Source organism: Esox lucius, chromosome 11, assembly GCF_011004845.1.
Source record: "Esox lucius isolate fEsoLuc1 chromosome 11, fEsoLuc1.pri, whole genome shotgun sequence".
NCBI lineage: Eukaryota > Metazoa > Chordata > Actinopteri > Esociformes > Esocidae > Esox > Esox lucius.
In genome coordinates, this window is record NC_047579.1 from 34,999,287 (window position 1) to 35,014,605 (window position 15,319).

Here is a 15,319-nt window from a genome sequence, read left to right on the forward strand (position 1 = left end):
CCTATTCCTTTTCAGTTATTGTAACATCAGCTAAATGTTGCCGTACACTGGGTACTTCTGAAGTACCTTCATGTGCATTGTCCTAGTTAGCCGATTGTCACATGAGTCTTCTCAAGTACCCCCAGGGGTCCTGGTACTCCTGGTTGTGAACTACTACTTTAGGGCCCTCTTTTTGGGCAGTCATGAGATATACCTGGGTCTTGAGCTTTCTTTTAAACCTTTTTCATCAAACTATATCACTTATGATCCAGCACCACCCTCGAACAATTGCTTTAATTTTTGGTGTAGTTCTAATTTCTGGTTTCATTTCTATATACAGTAAAAAATGCCATATAAAATATAGCCTTGTCAAATGATTGTGTCAATTACAGGGCCCTAACTTTGTTGTTCTAGTATGTGTATTCATTTACCTGACATGTTCCAGTCTGGAACTGACCCGTTGGTATGGCTGTTTCTGTGGGATCTGGAATTACCTCGGTTTTGATCTATAAAATCAGGAGTAGCGGAATTAAGTTTCTGATCTGATTTGCGCTGATGCCTGACCACCCATCTACAATGATAGGATTCTGACAGTAGTATTTTGGGTTGCTTAATTCCAAATGCGTTTTTAACTATTCGAGGTATACTGTATCTTCAAATGTTTGTAATGGAAACCAACCAATCAGTGTAGATTTTCTTTATCTGTCTTTCAGGTAAACTGTCAGACATGAAGTCTACCTGGTCCCCAGGACCCATCTCCCACCCCTCCCACGCCTCTCTGTCCCACGAGCTGTGGAAGGTCCCACAGGGGCCCCGCAGCACCACGGCAGCCCCCACCCGGCCCCCTCCGGGTTTAACAAACCCCACCAAGTCCTCCTCCACTTGGGGAGGCAACTCTCTGGGCCTGGCTCAGGGCTGGAGCAGCTCATACTCCTCAGGTACGTACTGGACTTACCAGGGTTTTAAAACGATGTGATGTCTGGCCGACCCAAGATGTTGTTTCTTTGTCGTGCTTGTGAAATGACAGCTGCATTCTAAAGGTCAGGTTGTGGGAGTGCGTTTGGGTAGACTATAATACATAGAGCAGTTGAGGAGGTTTGGCAACTCCCTATGAGAAGACTGTGTTGTGGTTGAACACACCTCCCTACTGATAAACTGGCAGTCTGTGGTTCAACTGAACTACAGGGCCTAGAATGCAGCACACCACCCAACTCACTAACTGCCTTTCCCGTTTCCTTGGAGAATGGGTTTCTGATGGTGTGTCATGGTGGTGTTATGTCAAATATATTACAAATAGAATTAAAATGTGACTTGCTTGGCCTTCCCCCTCCATCTTTTCCCCCCCCTGTCTCTTGGCAGGCACCACGTGGAGCACCGACAGCTCCAACCGGACCAGTAGCTGGCTGGTACTGCGGAACCTCACCCCCCAGATTGACGGCTCCACCCTGCGGACGCTGTGCATGCAGCACGGCCCCCTCATCACATTCCACCTCAACCTGACCCAGGGGAACGCACTGGTGCGCTACAGCTCCAAGGAGGAGGCCGCCAAGGCCCAGAAGTCCCTGCACATGTACGTCAGTGTGTTTAGCCTTATTTGGACTTTTGGAAGATCTCCTGTCCACTTCCTTGCTGAAAGTAGTTTTTTCTGTATTATATTTATGAGAAATGCGCCGGAATTTTGGACTTTGCTCAAAGGCAAAAAAATAATCTGTCTTGTCAGTTGTAAAAGTGTTTAGAATGCCAAACTTTTTCCTTGAGAAATGCTAAACTGTGAAAAATCGGTAAATTGTGAAACATTGGTGAACTATTATAGGGATATTTTAGTGGGTGGTCACCTGCATCCACAAAGAGTATCTCAAGCAGCATTGTTGGTGTTAACATTACAATACAGCTTTGTAATGTCCAATTGAACCAGGCTAACAAACACCCTCACTCCCCATTTTCTCACTCTATCTAGGTGTGTTCTGGGTAACACTACCATCCTGGCCGAGTTCGCTGGAGAGGAGGAGGTTCAGCGCTTCTTTGCACAGGGCCAGCAGTTAGCCTCAAACACCAGCTGGCAGGCCGAACCAGGCATCAATCAGACACGAATGGGCGGGTCAGGGCCCAGGTCCTCACACCCCATTGGCCACCCCCACTGGAACTCTGGCGGCAGTGGCGGTAGCGGTGGTATGGGAGGAGGCGGAGCAAAGACAGGTGGAGACCTGCTGTGGGGCGGTGTGCCCAAGTACTCCGGCCTCTGGGGACCACCCAGTAGAGAGGAGGGGCGCGTAATGGGAAGCCCTACACCAATCAACACATTGCTGCCTGGAGACCTGCTGAGTGGAGAGTCCATGTAGGACCATGTCATGGAGCTCCAAGTTAGAACCAGGAGAAATGGTATACTACACACACTTAAACATGTCTACAGACAGAGGAGTGAAAACCAAGCAAATCAATGTGGCGATAATCAGTGTGGGTTTAATAATGGAGGGAGAGACTTAAGGAGGATGAGGCGACTCTGCATCCATGCTGCTCTCCTCTCTGTCCTACTGCTTTCTGTTGGTTTGGATTGGTTTGGCGGGAGGCTTGGCTTACAGTGTTTTGCATTTTACATTTTGGAGGAGCGGGAGACTGAACCAGACTTCAGCCTTTGACTGAACCAACAAAGGAAAGAGAACCCTTTTAACTAATAACTTTTCTCTATGAGAACTTCTGAGCAAAATGTGTATTTTAGACAAACTGCTACCAACAATAACCTGCCATCTTCAATACTCCCACAATCCCTTGCTGCCTGTCAGCAGTCAATCCACGCTCGGATAAACCATGAAGACGCATCATTCCCAAAGGTCCTCCCCATCCTGTCAGAATGGTTCCAGAACTTCCTACTGGTCCAGGATTTCACTTAGTTTTAAGTTTTGATCAGCACTAACTACTAGCCTTAACCGCCCTCTTGGCCTAGTTCCTCTCATTTATACACACATTCACTCTTTCCATACTTATTGAAGAAACCGTACTGAGAATTGCACACATTTCTGAGCCAGTGAAAACCGAGGGGAGAATGTGCTTGCGTGGCCAGCGTAATGTGAGAGATTGAGGCTGCAGAAGCTCGCAACTCAGTCTCAGCAATCGCAAGCATATTACTCAGTCCCCACCACTCTTAAAGGGATTGATGATGCAAAAGTTCTTCGCCTTGTTCATTTTAAAGCCATTTTGTCATGGAGAAGTTTTGTTTCCCTTAAAGATCTCAAAATAAGGAGAGAAATATTACTCCAGTGTGTCAGATATTCCACGGGGCGCGTGTTTGTGTGTACGATTGTTCTGATGAAGTCTACTAACCACTGCTCTATGGAACTGAAAGAAAACACTTCTAGTGAAATGCACCTCATTTGGTTTAAGGGAGGAGCTTAATGTCTGGTTTCCTCCTTTTCTCAATAGAAGACCTCAGTCATAACAGTGGTCCACTTGTCTCTTATTTCTATAAAGCCACCATTTGAAGTGACGTGCAATACAAGCCACAGACTGTACCAACAACCGTCCACACGTGTACCAAGGCCGCTAGCAACTCTGAGCGGAGGCAGAATCATGTACTTTATCCATCCCCCACTGCCTGTCTAAACCCCAACCACCCAAGAGTGGGTGAGGCCTGGAAGGACTGACTTATAATGACTTTCTCCAAGCTTAACACAAGCCTGTACGGCAGTCACTTCGTATCCAGTCTCTGACGAGGTCTTTCTGATCCAGCCTCACACAACCGTGACTGACTGGGGGGGTGGAGGGGCATCATACCAAAACTAGGCGTGTTCCTTATTGACCCACAAAATGAGGCTTTTTTTATTTTTATTTCCATTGTTGTATTTGGTACTAAATAGTATGAAACAAAGATCTAACTGGTTTATAAAAAAAGTGGTTTATCATAGCACTTAGAAAAGAGTGTCAGGCTCCTTAACTTCAACGCCAACAAATCAGAAGAGAGAAGCATGCAACACTGAAATCACAAAAATAGCAAATACAAAAAAAACACACAAAAAAGCAATCTAATAAGATGTCGCTTCTGTCTCTATGAACTTTAACACAGATGTGAAAATGTTTTATTTTTTTCTGTTGTTTTATTTTTGTACCTTCCCTTTCTCATGGTCTTGGTGCAGGACCAGGAAGGTGTCTGAAATGGTAGCAAAATGAAGGGATTAGAAAAGAACAAATGAGAGACTCAAGGAAGGACAGACTGACATTGGGGCGTTATCAGGTGTGAGATCCTAACGCACTTACCTGGTTTCCCTTTGACTCCATCAAAGTAAATATCACTGTTACATGACTGAAAATCTTTAGCCTTGTTGTCCGGAGACGCAACTATGACGCGCCAATGTTCTGTGGATGGATCATGCAGGGGGGATCGCCGGTTTCTCTGTCTCTTACTTCTTTTGGACGCCCTGCCGACGTGTATGATCTTGTGGCCATTGAGTGCCTGCCTGCTGCAGAGGTGGTGGATTCCTAGACGTTCCACAGCAGACCTCTGCAGTGGCTCCCCCCCCCCCCCCCCCCCCACACCCCCACACCATCCCTGAGTAGCCTGATAGACTGGTTCCCCCAGGGACATCCAGACCACTGGACCCAAGAGCAGCTCTTTTAGAACTGGCTGACCTGTATTAAATACTACTACTACTACTGCGCCAGCTCCTTCCCCTCATCACCCCACTCTATCTCTCTATCTCTCTGTCTCTCATGCAAGGATCACTTTAGCCGGAGGTAGAGGTTTTTTGAATTGCGTATTTTTTTAAACTTTTTTTTTTTTTAATTTTATTGCCAGTGTTGTTACTTCTGTTTTTTGTCAATCTTGCTGTTATCGTTGTTGTCGATGATATTGTTGTAAATGTTTTATGGTTATTACAGCTATGAGTTTTAGGGATGTTTGTTGACATCTCCATGCAGTATTTGGCTGCTCTCCGGCACCCTCATGCTCATGTGCAGCAACAAAAAAAGAAACACTTCTGGTTCAAGGCACACCTCTGCAATCACGCCACCGCTGCAGGGTTGTCATGGATACGTACACTGCAGATCTCAGTGGGAGTCGTTCATTTGATTTGCTTGTTGTTGGACAGTCAGTGTTTTGGTATGATCAAGGGTGAGAGGTCCTAGTTCCAAAGGTTCAGAGGACATCTATCCCGCCGGCCTCCTAGCTGTTCCTCCAGCCCCCCCCCCTGTCTCACGCCCCCTGCTTCCATGCCTTCCCTCCTCTTTCTTTGCCAGCTCCATGTAGTCCACATACACACGCACCCTCCAAGCCTGGCCTACATGCACGTTGGTGCTTGGTTCTCCATAGGTTCTCTGGTAGCTTTTGGGTTGACTGGAAGACCGATTCCTCCTTTCCATCCCTCTCTGTCAACCTCGCCTCCATGTACACTGACACTGCACTCTATTCCTATGCAACGACTAAGAGATGCGCGCTCATAGCCATCAGTCCACCATCCACATCCTGATTGCCCCCCAGGCATGTTGCTCACCAGACAACGCTCTGCTACTCTGTACCGGTCACCATGTCATCAAGCAGGGGTCTCATACTTCATAACTACATGCACACCTCAGGAGTATTAACACTAGAGTAGACTTGACAGTCCCCTGTTGGCACATTAGCTTTGTGTGAAGTCCACCTTTACTGTACAGTTATTTGGTGTGAACATTTGTAAGAGCTTTTAGGTAACACTAATGATAACCAGCTGGAGGTTTGTTATGAGCGATGGCATATTAAGTTGTCTGGGAGTGGCAGTCCGTCCCTTTCGCGCCGTGTGCCAACTGGATTAGAAATGTCTTCTTCCACTCTGCCATTCCTCAATTCAATTTCCTGTGTCCTGCACTTAAAGGAACATGGTGACATAGAAACGACGGATGGAAGTCATGGAGGCAGGACAGTAGGCAATCCACTCTAGAAAATGTGCATTTTCGGGGCGATCTCAGCTGAGGGAAAGCAATTCGGGGGATTCAGACCTGCATCTGTGCACTGCTGGTGGGTCACATTACATACACCTTTTTGAAAACCAAAACATTTGTTGTTATTGTTAATGGATTGAACAAAGTAAGATAAAAATGTGTATATATATCATAAAGTATGTTTTTAGCCGTGCACTCCGAGGCTGAGATTCCTCATTGTCTTTTTGCAAGCCTTTTTTCCTCAATTGTGGCACTTTGACTGAGGCTACTTTGAGGCCCACTTATCTTATCAGCAGGGCCAGGACAAACCTGTTATCTTTGGTACCGAGTCTTAAAAGGGGGAAGGCCCTCTTCCAAAAGTTGGTTTTCATACTTGCTGTTGTGTGACATTGGCAACAATCACTAATTGCCTGTTTCTGAAGAAAACATTTAGTTTTTTGCTCCACATGGGTCTCCCCTGGCCATGGACTGGTTTAGGGTGACAGTGGGGGAGGGGTGGGGGTTCCTGATATCGTGGGTCAAGTGTGAGGTGCCCCAGGATTCTCTGTGCAGCACCTGCAGCCCCTCATTCTACCTGCCCTTGACCCCTTTATTGACCTGCCAACATAAACTGCCGGTGTGGGAAGTCAAAAAGGTTTCCCCTTTTAAACCATGCAGGCTTAAAGTGTGGCCCTCAGTCACAGAAAAGAGAAGGGTCTGGAGCCAGGGGCCCCTTTCAAGAGGAAACAAAGCAAGCATCTTTCTCAAGGGGCCTGGGTTGAATATGCACATGTTAGTTTATATGCACATATACATCCAAGTGTATGTAATGTGGATGTATATGTTTATATAGCTAGATATCTCTTTCCACTTTCCCCAAAGCCCAGTTGCCCTGCCCAAACCCCACCCTGTGTATCCGCCTTTACATATATTTCCCAATGAAAAAGATCATATTAACATATCAGAGTAATACAAAAAGATTGAATACAAATACTTGAATCAAAAGCGCCAATTATGTAATGTGAACACTTTTGTAATAATTTTCTCATTCATACACTTCCAAGATTTTTTGATAACATCTGTTCAGAGTGAACAAAAAATTGTTAAAAACAAAGACTGGTAAAAAAAAAAAAAAAAATCTGTAATTGAGTGTTTGCACAAGATTGATTGTGTGTGTGTGTGTGTGTGTGTGTGTGTGTGTGTGTGTGTGTGTGTGTGTGTGTGTGTGTGTGTGTGTGTGTGTGTGTGTGTGTGTGTGTGTGTGTGTGTGTGTGTGTGTGTGTGTGTGTGTGTGTGTGTGTGTGTGTGTGTGTGTGTGTGTGTGTGTGTGTGTGTGTGTGTGTGTGTGTGTGTGTGTGTGTGTGTGTGTGTGTGTGTGTTGGAGAGAGTGTAAATGTAGGCAAGGTTCAAACAGTTGAGAGCTTGTGATTTGGAGCGGGAAGTATCTGCTTTTCATTTTCTTTCTATTCAGTGTATTAGTTTTATGTTGGCGTTTTATTTTTGGCTTGTCAAAAGTATATTCTGATGTTTGTTGTTATTAGCCTCTAGCGTTGCACTGAGTGTCAGCCCTCCCCCTTATCTAGCTAATCGGAAAGATAAAGTACTGGGGGGAGTCATCGACTATTCAAGTGTAAATGTTTACTCAAGGACTTAAGAAAAATAAGTGTGTTTTAATCTGTAATATGTTTATCTACCTTATAGTGGCTTTCATTGTGGAATAATCCAAGAAAGAAATATGGATTGTAAATTGATTATTGCACCATTTTTTTCTGAGCATATTAGAAAAAGTATGAAAAAAAAATCTAATATGAAAAATGTTTAAAAAAAACAAAAAAAGTATTTTTGAAGAGCTGTGGCCATAGAGTTCGGGTAGAAACTTGTAGTTCTCCCTGTCTGTTTAGGGGACTGACAGAAGTACAAGACATCACAAAGAGGTTTGGTTACAAGGCTCTCTTCAGAGGTGCCTAACTATTTGGTTTTTAGCTGTGTTCAGTTGATTTTTCAAGTCTGTGTTTTTTATGTTTGTTTTCAGCCAGGCCACCGACGGTTTACAAACATTTTGTTTTTCTGAAATTCGAGGAAACAAAATGAACTATATGGGAATGTTGGACAAACAAAAGAGGACAAATACTTCCAATTGAAAAGAATAGCAAAACACTTTACAGAATGAAGATTTTAATATTGTGCTACTTTCAGAACTCTGGGATCGAACAGTGTTGTGTTATTTGACCTTTGACATATTTGTTCTATGTTGTTAATGTTAATTTCATGGAGTCTGTATGTTTTTGTTTTAGGTTTTTATTTTACCTTTGTAAAAAAGACAATTGCTCACTATCTTGCACACAAACAAAAAGGTGGATCTTGTCTCAGGAAGGCCAGGGTTCCAGAGTTCCAACTCCACGCCATTTTAATGTAAGTTTTTATGAGATAAAAAAAGGATGAATAAAAAAATAAAAACAATTCTAAGCACTGAAAGTTATGGATTTCAGAAAGAAGCAAAAATACCTTTTGTTTCTAAATCCGTAGCAGTTACATATTAACCAAATAATGGACTTTAAATGAACTTAAATTGAGTGCTTTATATATCAAATCTATATATTAAAATTGCTTTACATTTAAAAAAAAAAAAAAAATGATCAAGGATTTTGATTGTTACAAAAATGAGACCGTGAAAGAACATGCAAATGCTGCGTGTTTTCAATCTTGTATTTTCTTAACGAGGTCCTGTCCTGACTGAATTAGGACCATTGTGCATTAATCTTTCTTTCTTCTGTCATTCTCTCTTATGGCTGGTATTAAGTAACAGGGAAAAGAATCTGCATTTATTTGGAGTATTTTTTAAACTAGCTGGTTGTAAAGGATCATGATCTATGCACAAGTTTTGGGGAAGGCAGGTGGGTGGGTCAACTTTAATTCCTACAAGGCTAATCTTTTGCTGGGGTTTCGGGATCCAGTGTTTTTTTTTTTTTTTTTTTTTTTTTGACGGGGGGGTGGTTGTTGAGTGGGTTAGATGCTCATACACTGAGCCCCCCCCCCCCCTCCCCCCCACTAAGACACCTACATCCTACTTCCTTCCCTTAATTCAAATTGACTTAGCGCGTCACCACCATGCTGTGTATTCCTAAACCAATGAGCGTCTCACTCTTTAGCACTGTGAGATTTTAGCCCGTCGCCCTCAAGGGTATCGTGTGTTCTGTACTTTAACTCTGTCCTTTTGTTTCAGCTGGGGTGCAGGGTGGGGGTGGGACAGGATTTGGGCTTAGGGCTACTTTTTGCCTTTTTGAAATAATAAGGAAAAACGTCTGTACTGAGATTTAAAGAAGTCAGTGGCTTGTAATGTTTTATTTTTCTCTATATATCTCTTTCTCCTCATAGAATGTGATTGTTAAATGCACCGAGAAAAAAAAAATGTTTTCATGAACTATGGAGCTTCTTTACTATTAATAAAATTGCAGTTTTTTTCTTGGCTGTTAAAGAATGCTGTGGTCAGTCCTTGATGTTTAAATGTGTTAGCATCTATCTAGTTTGCAGCTTGGACTTGTATTTATGTTTCTGAGGGAAGATCCACCCACCACCTCACTTAACATACTGTCAGTCTCTAGCTAGATTCATTAGTCAGAGACGTCACCCTCTGGAACCTTTGTAACAAAATAGTTTTCCATTGTAGATATTAGTCTACCATCGAGTGTTAAGGGCATGATGATCTTCCGGGGGCTGGCGTAGTAGTTCTCCTGGGGTTGCTTAGCCTGATAGTTGGCATACACATGGGAGTTTGTTTCCTCCAGGTGTGAAGAGACCGGGTGGTTATTTTTGGGACTTCCGCCACCCTCACACCCACTGTTCATTTCCTCATAAATGGGGATGGGAGTTTTGGGTTTTCGACGTTTTCTTCGTTTAACCTGAAACAGATGAGGTATACATTAATTAGCTTGTCATCCTAGATAGTACTTTTAACAATTTGCTGTCACCTGACTTACATTACTGACATGTTAACAATATGCACATAATGAGTTTCATATTTTATTGAAATAAATTTGATTAAACGGAAGCAACAGTGAGGACTTTATACCTCAACATTTGACCTCAACATTAGTTTGAAGTGTTTTTAGTATTGTGTTGATGTTCAGGTTTATTAGCCTACTCACACACTGCACTGTACACAGCCAGATGAGGATGAGGATAAGCAGAGCGGCTGCTGCAGAGATGGCATACAACACTAGAGGGTATCTGGAGCATCGGCAGACATTCTCTGAAGAGTCAAAACACAAAATGCCACCCGGAGAAATGCATCCACATCGTGCATACTTTACATCTGATCCATTTCATACCTCTTAAGTTTTGCACTGATGCAAGATGGGTATTTAGTTAGACTAGTTGCCCTGATTCCGAGAATAAAAATTGGTAATCATCCAGCACATAAGCTTCCTCAAATATATAAACTAGCCGAGTATTCAGACCCCTGACGAATTCCCACATATTACTGAATTACAAATGGTACATTGAAATGTTGAACTGTATAATATTTTAAAACACAAATACCAAATTGTTGTAAACAACATTGGTTTTTTGATTGCATAAGCTTGTAGAAGCTCCCAGTTTACATAGATTAAACAAATTGCCCCAACGAGGACAGTTACCGTTGGTTGGTGCTCAAACAAAGAGACTTGTGAGAGAAGCCACAGACAGGCCAACAGTCACTTTAAAGGAGCTACTGAACTCAGTGTGTCGCAAACTTCACAGTGCATGTCAGAGAATGTCAGGAATTCTCCATAGACCTCGGCAATAGAATTGTGTTGAGGAATAGATATGTGGAAGGTTATAAAAAAAAATGAAGCATTGAAAGTTCCCAGGAGAACAGTGGGCTCCATCATTGAATAACCAACACTCTTTTTAGAACTGGCCATCCAGTCGAATTAAATAACTGGACAAGAATTGCCAAAAGCCAATGGCCATTTTAACAGACCTTAAGAGGTTCTGTGCACACAGAGGAGAAACTGCCAGAAGGAGAACCAACTTTGCAGCACTCCATCAATCAGGCCTTTATGGTAGAATTCCTAGACAGAAGCTACACCGAAGTTAAAGGCATACAGTATGAGATGCTGACTGATGGGAAAGGTTCCTCTGGTCTGATGATACCAAAATCAAACTATTAGGCCTGAATGCTAAGAACTACAGTTAGGTCTGGACTCTAACACAAAGTTTGGTTATTTTGGCTGTTTACCAAAATATATTCACGTAACAGTTAAATAATGAATATGGGCTTAAAGTGCAGCCTCTCAGCTTCAATGTGAGGGTATTCACATCTAATTTGGAGGAAGGGTTTAGGAGTTACAGCTCTTTAATATGTAGCCCACTCTTTTTCAAGGGACCAAAAGTAATTGGACAATTTACTCAAAAGCTGTTTCATGGACAGGTGCTGGCTATTTCTTCGTTATTTCTTCATCAATTTAGCAGGCAAAAGGTCTGGAGTTGATTCCAGGTGTAGCATTCGATTTGGAAGCTGTTGCTGTGAACCCATAACACGCGGTCAAAGCTTCTCTTAAATACAAGTGAAACGGGCCATCCTTAGGCTGAAAAAAATCCATCCGAGCGATTGCAGGAACATTAGGAGGGACCAAATCAGCAGTTTGTTACATTCTGAGAAAAACAGAACGCACTGTTGAGTTCTGCAACACAAAAAGGCCTGGACGTCCACATAAGACAACAGTGGTGGATGATCGTAGGATCACGACTCTCCAGTCGGTTTCTAAAAAAGCCAGCCCAGTTCTGGAACTGCATTCTTTGGACAGATGAAACTAAGACCAACTTGTACCAGAATAATGGGAAGAAAAAAGTACGTAGAAGGCTTTGAACGGCTCGTGATCCAAAGCATACCACATCATCTGTAAAACGTGGTGGAGGCAGTGTGGTGCCATGTTGCAATTCCTAAACATTTCATACTACATTTTTGTCAAACCCTTTGAATTAAAGCTGAAAGCCTGCCCTTCAATTGCATCTTGCTTGTTTCATTTCAAATCTATTGTGATGGCGTACAGAGCCAAAATTATGAAAATGATGTGTCCGAATATTAAATGTATGTCTCGTGCAAACCGGTTATCACAGATCATCTGGCTATTGCCATCTCTACGGTGCCGTTGGGTTGGGACTGTGAAACAGCTCAGAATTGAGGAAACAAAACACAGCAGGACCTTGAAAACCTGATTCAGAGCGCACATGACCCAGCCAGAGCCGTCCAGAATTGAACCCCATTGAGCATCTGTGGGGAGACCTGAAGATCACAGTTCCCCATCCAATTTGACAGAACTTGTGAGGATCTACAAGAAAGAATGTGAGAAACTGTCCAAAATCAGGTGAGCAGGCTGATAGAGGAAAACTTAAGAAGACATGAAGATGTGATCGTTGCCAAAGGCATGTAAATGGCAATGTTACAGTTTGTTTGTATAATACATTTCTAAAAAAATATTTTTTGGTTTTGTCATTATAAGATATTGTGTGTATATTGTCAATGTCAAAAACATGAAGTGTAATCAGTTATACATTTTGTCTATAATACAACAAGATTTGAAAAACGTGAAGGGGTCTGGATACTTCTGAATTCCTGACTTGCTCTTTTCTGGCCAGCAAAGGAATCTTGACAACAACGTGTAGAGTGCTGCAACTCCGTTACATTTTTTAAATCTTGTGGCTCTGTTAGATAGGGATACGTCAACTCTATACTATCAACACAAACCAACTGTTTTCTCAGAAAAAAAGAGATGCGCTGCACGTGACCAATGACCAATTGCAGCCATTCAAATACGTTTTTCGACAAAGAAGACAAAATTAATCACTTACCTGTCCCTTCAACAAACAAGAAGTGTTCCTGACTGTAGTAAACTTCTTGGTGAAAGGGGTCAGCTGTGTAGAAAAACTCACAGACATACAGGCCTGTATCCATGGGATTCAGGGTGCTTATAGTCACGTTGAGTGGGTCAGAGTTCAATCTACCTGTGATCTTGAGACGACCTTCATACTGTTGGTTTACCCTAACAATCTTTGGACTCCCATCATTGGCCATGAACAGAACTTGCTTCTTAGGATGGACAAATGTGTGGGTCAGGAAGAGATTGACAGGGGCTCCATTTCTCTTAGATGTACAGGTTATATCCACTGACTGCCCTTCTGTCCTCTTCACGAACATCACCTTTTGATGGGCTGGAGAGAGAGTTTAGGATTGTTGAGATTAAAAATGATTTATCTAATAGTATACGTTAAACCTAGATGAGTGACAAGACATTATTTTCAAAGTCACTGCAGAGACATTTTTGATTAATTAATTTCCTCCTGTCCTAGTGTTTATTGTCAGTCAATGTTTGCTGTTTGTTTTTCTTGTGACGTCCCTGTTTTGTCTCCTAAGCGAAGTCTGTGGAGTAAAGAACCTTTCTGAAAGGTCATGTCTGTGCCTGTGTCCTGCCATATCTGCAATGTGACAAATAGTGATTTATTGTACATCCATACTAAGTCTCAGTTTATCATTTCGCTGTATCATTAACACAAGCAATTAAGATTGTAAAGGTTTTTCTCCGGATTTACAAAGGATATGATCACAGTGACAATAGAGCAGACATAGAAATCCTCATATTCTGCACGAGTGTGGTCAAGCCAAAACTCACAAGTGTGAATATCGTCTGTCTAATAGTAAGTTATAGTCACCCTCCATCTTGGACTTACAAGAGCTGTTTTTAACGATCCTGTGTTTTAAGCGTGAAAATTAGCAGGGAACCTGCACTAACTTGGTGAGGGGGAGAAAGATTACTGGCAAGTTCTGCTACCTGTCTGGATCATCTGGGAGAGGCCAAGAGGATCAAAATGTTATTGGAGAAGGAAAAGGGATGGCTGAGCACAGGGCATTTCTGATGAAAATCCTTCCCAGATACCCATGGGTCTTCCAAGCAACTCTGTTAGTGGCACAGAAAGTCTCACACTAGACTCTTTTACCAAAAGAGGTAATTGGAGGGGTTTGAATTTTTTTTGAATCAAACAATAAATGTGCTATATATAAACAGTCCGTGATGGAATGAGTGGAGAGGGCATTCGCCATGCCATAATGACAACTAAGTCATTTTCAGTAATAATGTAACTGCTCCTTCTGCAACAAAGACATATTGTACATGTCATTTTGTCCACTAAATAATTTGAATACTATTCAATCTTAAGTAGGACTGCTCCTTCTGAGGAGTATCAATACAGAAGCCATTGGCTTCAAAGCAGCTTATTAGCCATTACATAGCATCCAAAAAGCAGTGTTACTTGTGTATCATTGAAAGTCATGAGTTACTCTCAAAAATGTATAAAATATAATGTTTGTGTTAATTCTAGCCTTTTGGTCATGGCATGAAACGTGTGAAAACGGGATAATGTGTGATCAACACATTTTTATGTGAAATCTTGTTTTTGTCTACAACAAGAACATCAGTATATTTTATATGATTTACTGGATGAAATAAATATATTTTTCAACAAAGCCAAGCCCAACCTGTATTAGAAACATTTGTGCCATATTAGAAATGCACCACTTACCAGTATGGATCATCAATGTGAGGATGAACGTCCAAATCAAATAGCAGCTGGTCCTCATTATGTTTCACTATGGTTTTTATCCACTTTCCTATAGGCTTCTGAACTGTAAAGCTCTGCAGTTATACATTGTGCTCATCAAAGGACAAAAACTGTCACTGCCACAGTGGTGAACAATCTTCCTGGACTAGTATGGCAGGAAGCAGGACTACATTTGTTCAAGCGCTTTGAACACATGAGAGGAAATGGAATGAGAACGGCAAGCACACTTCTAAAAATGTAGTGTGCAACTTATCTTGCAACAACTGAATTCCACTCAAATGTATCTTTACTTGGGTAAAATTAGGGGCATGCATAACCCCTTTATGAAATCAGTCATAACACCTATGTTAGTGTTGCCGTATCATTCAACATTTTCATAACACATTTCTTTCAGCATTGCTCATCAAGAGTTTTCTAAGAAAACCCTAGTGCGGGATATAGTGTGCACTCTGACAGCTTGACATTTATCACATATACGTAGAAATGGAATCAGGGATGTTTGTAATAATGAGGAAACAGTTGAGCTCTAACTTGCTGAACTCCATTGCTTTGTTTTTCATACTAGCTAGCAGCCACTGGTGCCTCCCCTGTGACCATAACCTAGCCACCATGCCCTAGTAGGGACCTTGTAACAAGACCACAGTGTCACTCAAAAATAAAGCCATGCTACGTCGACCCTCTTTAGCAACTATTCACATAATAACCATGCAATAACACAGACACAAAAACTTGGGAAGGGTTGCAAAATACAGCATACAGAAAATAGTATTCTTTCAGTTTGGGCGGTTACGGTTTCAGTCTTTCATTCAAAACGGCTTTGAGGAATAGGTTTCAGTGACAGGCACCTATGTGTACACAC

At 42.2% G+C, this 15,319-nt stretch overlaps 2 protein-coding genes across 7 annotated transcripts in view; one reads left to right on the forward strand and one right to left on the reverse strand.

The window, feature by feature from the left end:
- Window positions 1–3,944, forward strand: part of tnrc6c1 (trinucleotide repeat containing adaptor 6C1) — a 68,125-nt gene extending 64,181 nt beyond the window's left edge. For all 6 annotated transcript variants that reach the window (XM_029123124.2, XM_029123123.2, XM_029123126.2 and 3 more), the window contains 3 exons: window positions 693–917; window positions 1,339–1,549; window positions 1,937–3,944. In XM_029123124.2, coding sequence (XP_028978957.2) covers window positions 693–917; window positions 1,339–1,549; window positions 1,937–2,318 — 818 coding nt within the window. In that variant the 3' untranslated portion in view covers window positions 2,319–3,944. The remainder of the gene's footprint in view (window positions 1–692; window positions 918–1,338; window positions 1,550–1,936) is intronic.
- A 5,529-nt stretch (window positions 3,945–9,473) lies between these two features.
- Window positions 9,474–14,591, reverse strand: LOC105013133. The gene is made up of 4 exons (XM_010874453.4): window positions 14,422–14,591; window positions 12,697–13,056; window positions 10,008–10,111; window positions 9,474–9,761 (listed from the first exon to the last, which is right to left on the reverse strand). The coding sequence occupies exons 1-4, from the start codon at window positions 14,477–14,479 to the stop codon at window positions 9,474–9,476; spliced, it is 810 nt and encodes a 269-aa protein (XP_010872755.2). The 5' UTR covers window positions 14,480–14,591.
- Window positions 14,592–15,319: the final 728 nt, after the last annotated feature.

Excerpts from the sequence above, each read along its gene's own strand:
- LOC105013133 (XM_010874453.4), bottom strand. The coding sequence starts at position 14,479 with ATGAGGACCAGCTGCTATTTGATTTGGACGTTCATCCTCACATTGATG. Across the intron at positions 13,057-14,421 it reads CACATTGATGATCCATACTG|CCCATCAAAAGGTGATGTTC; the intron begins GTAAGTGGTGCA and ends CTCTCTCTCCAG. Across the intron at positions 10,112-12,696 it reads CTTGTTTGTTGAAGGGACAG|AGAATGTCTGCCGATGCTCC; the intron begins GTAAGTGATTAA and ends TTGACTCTTCAG.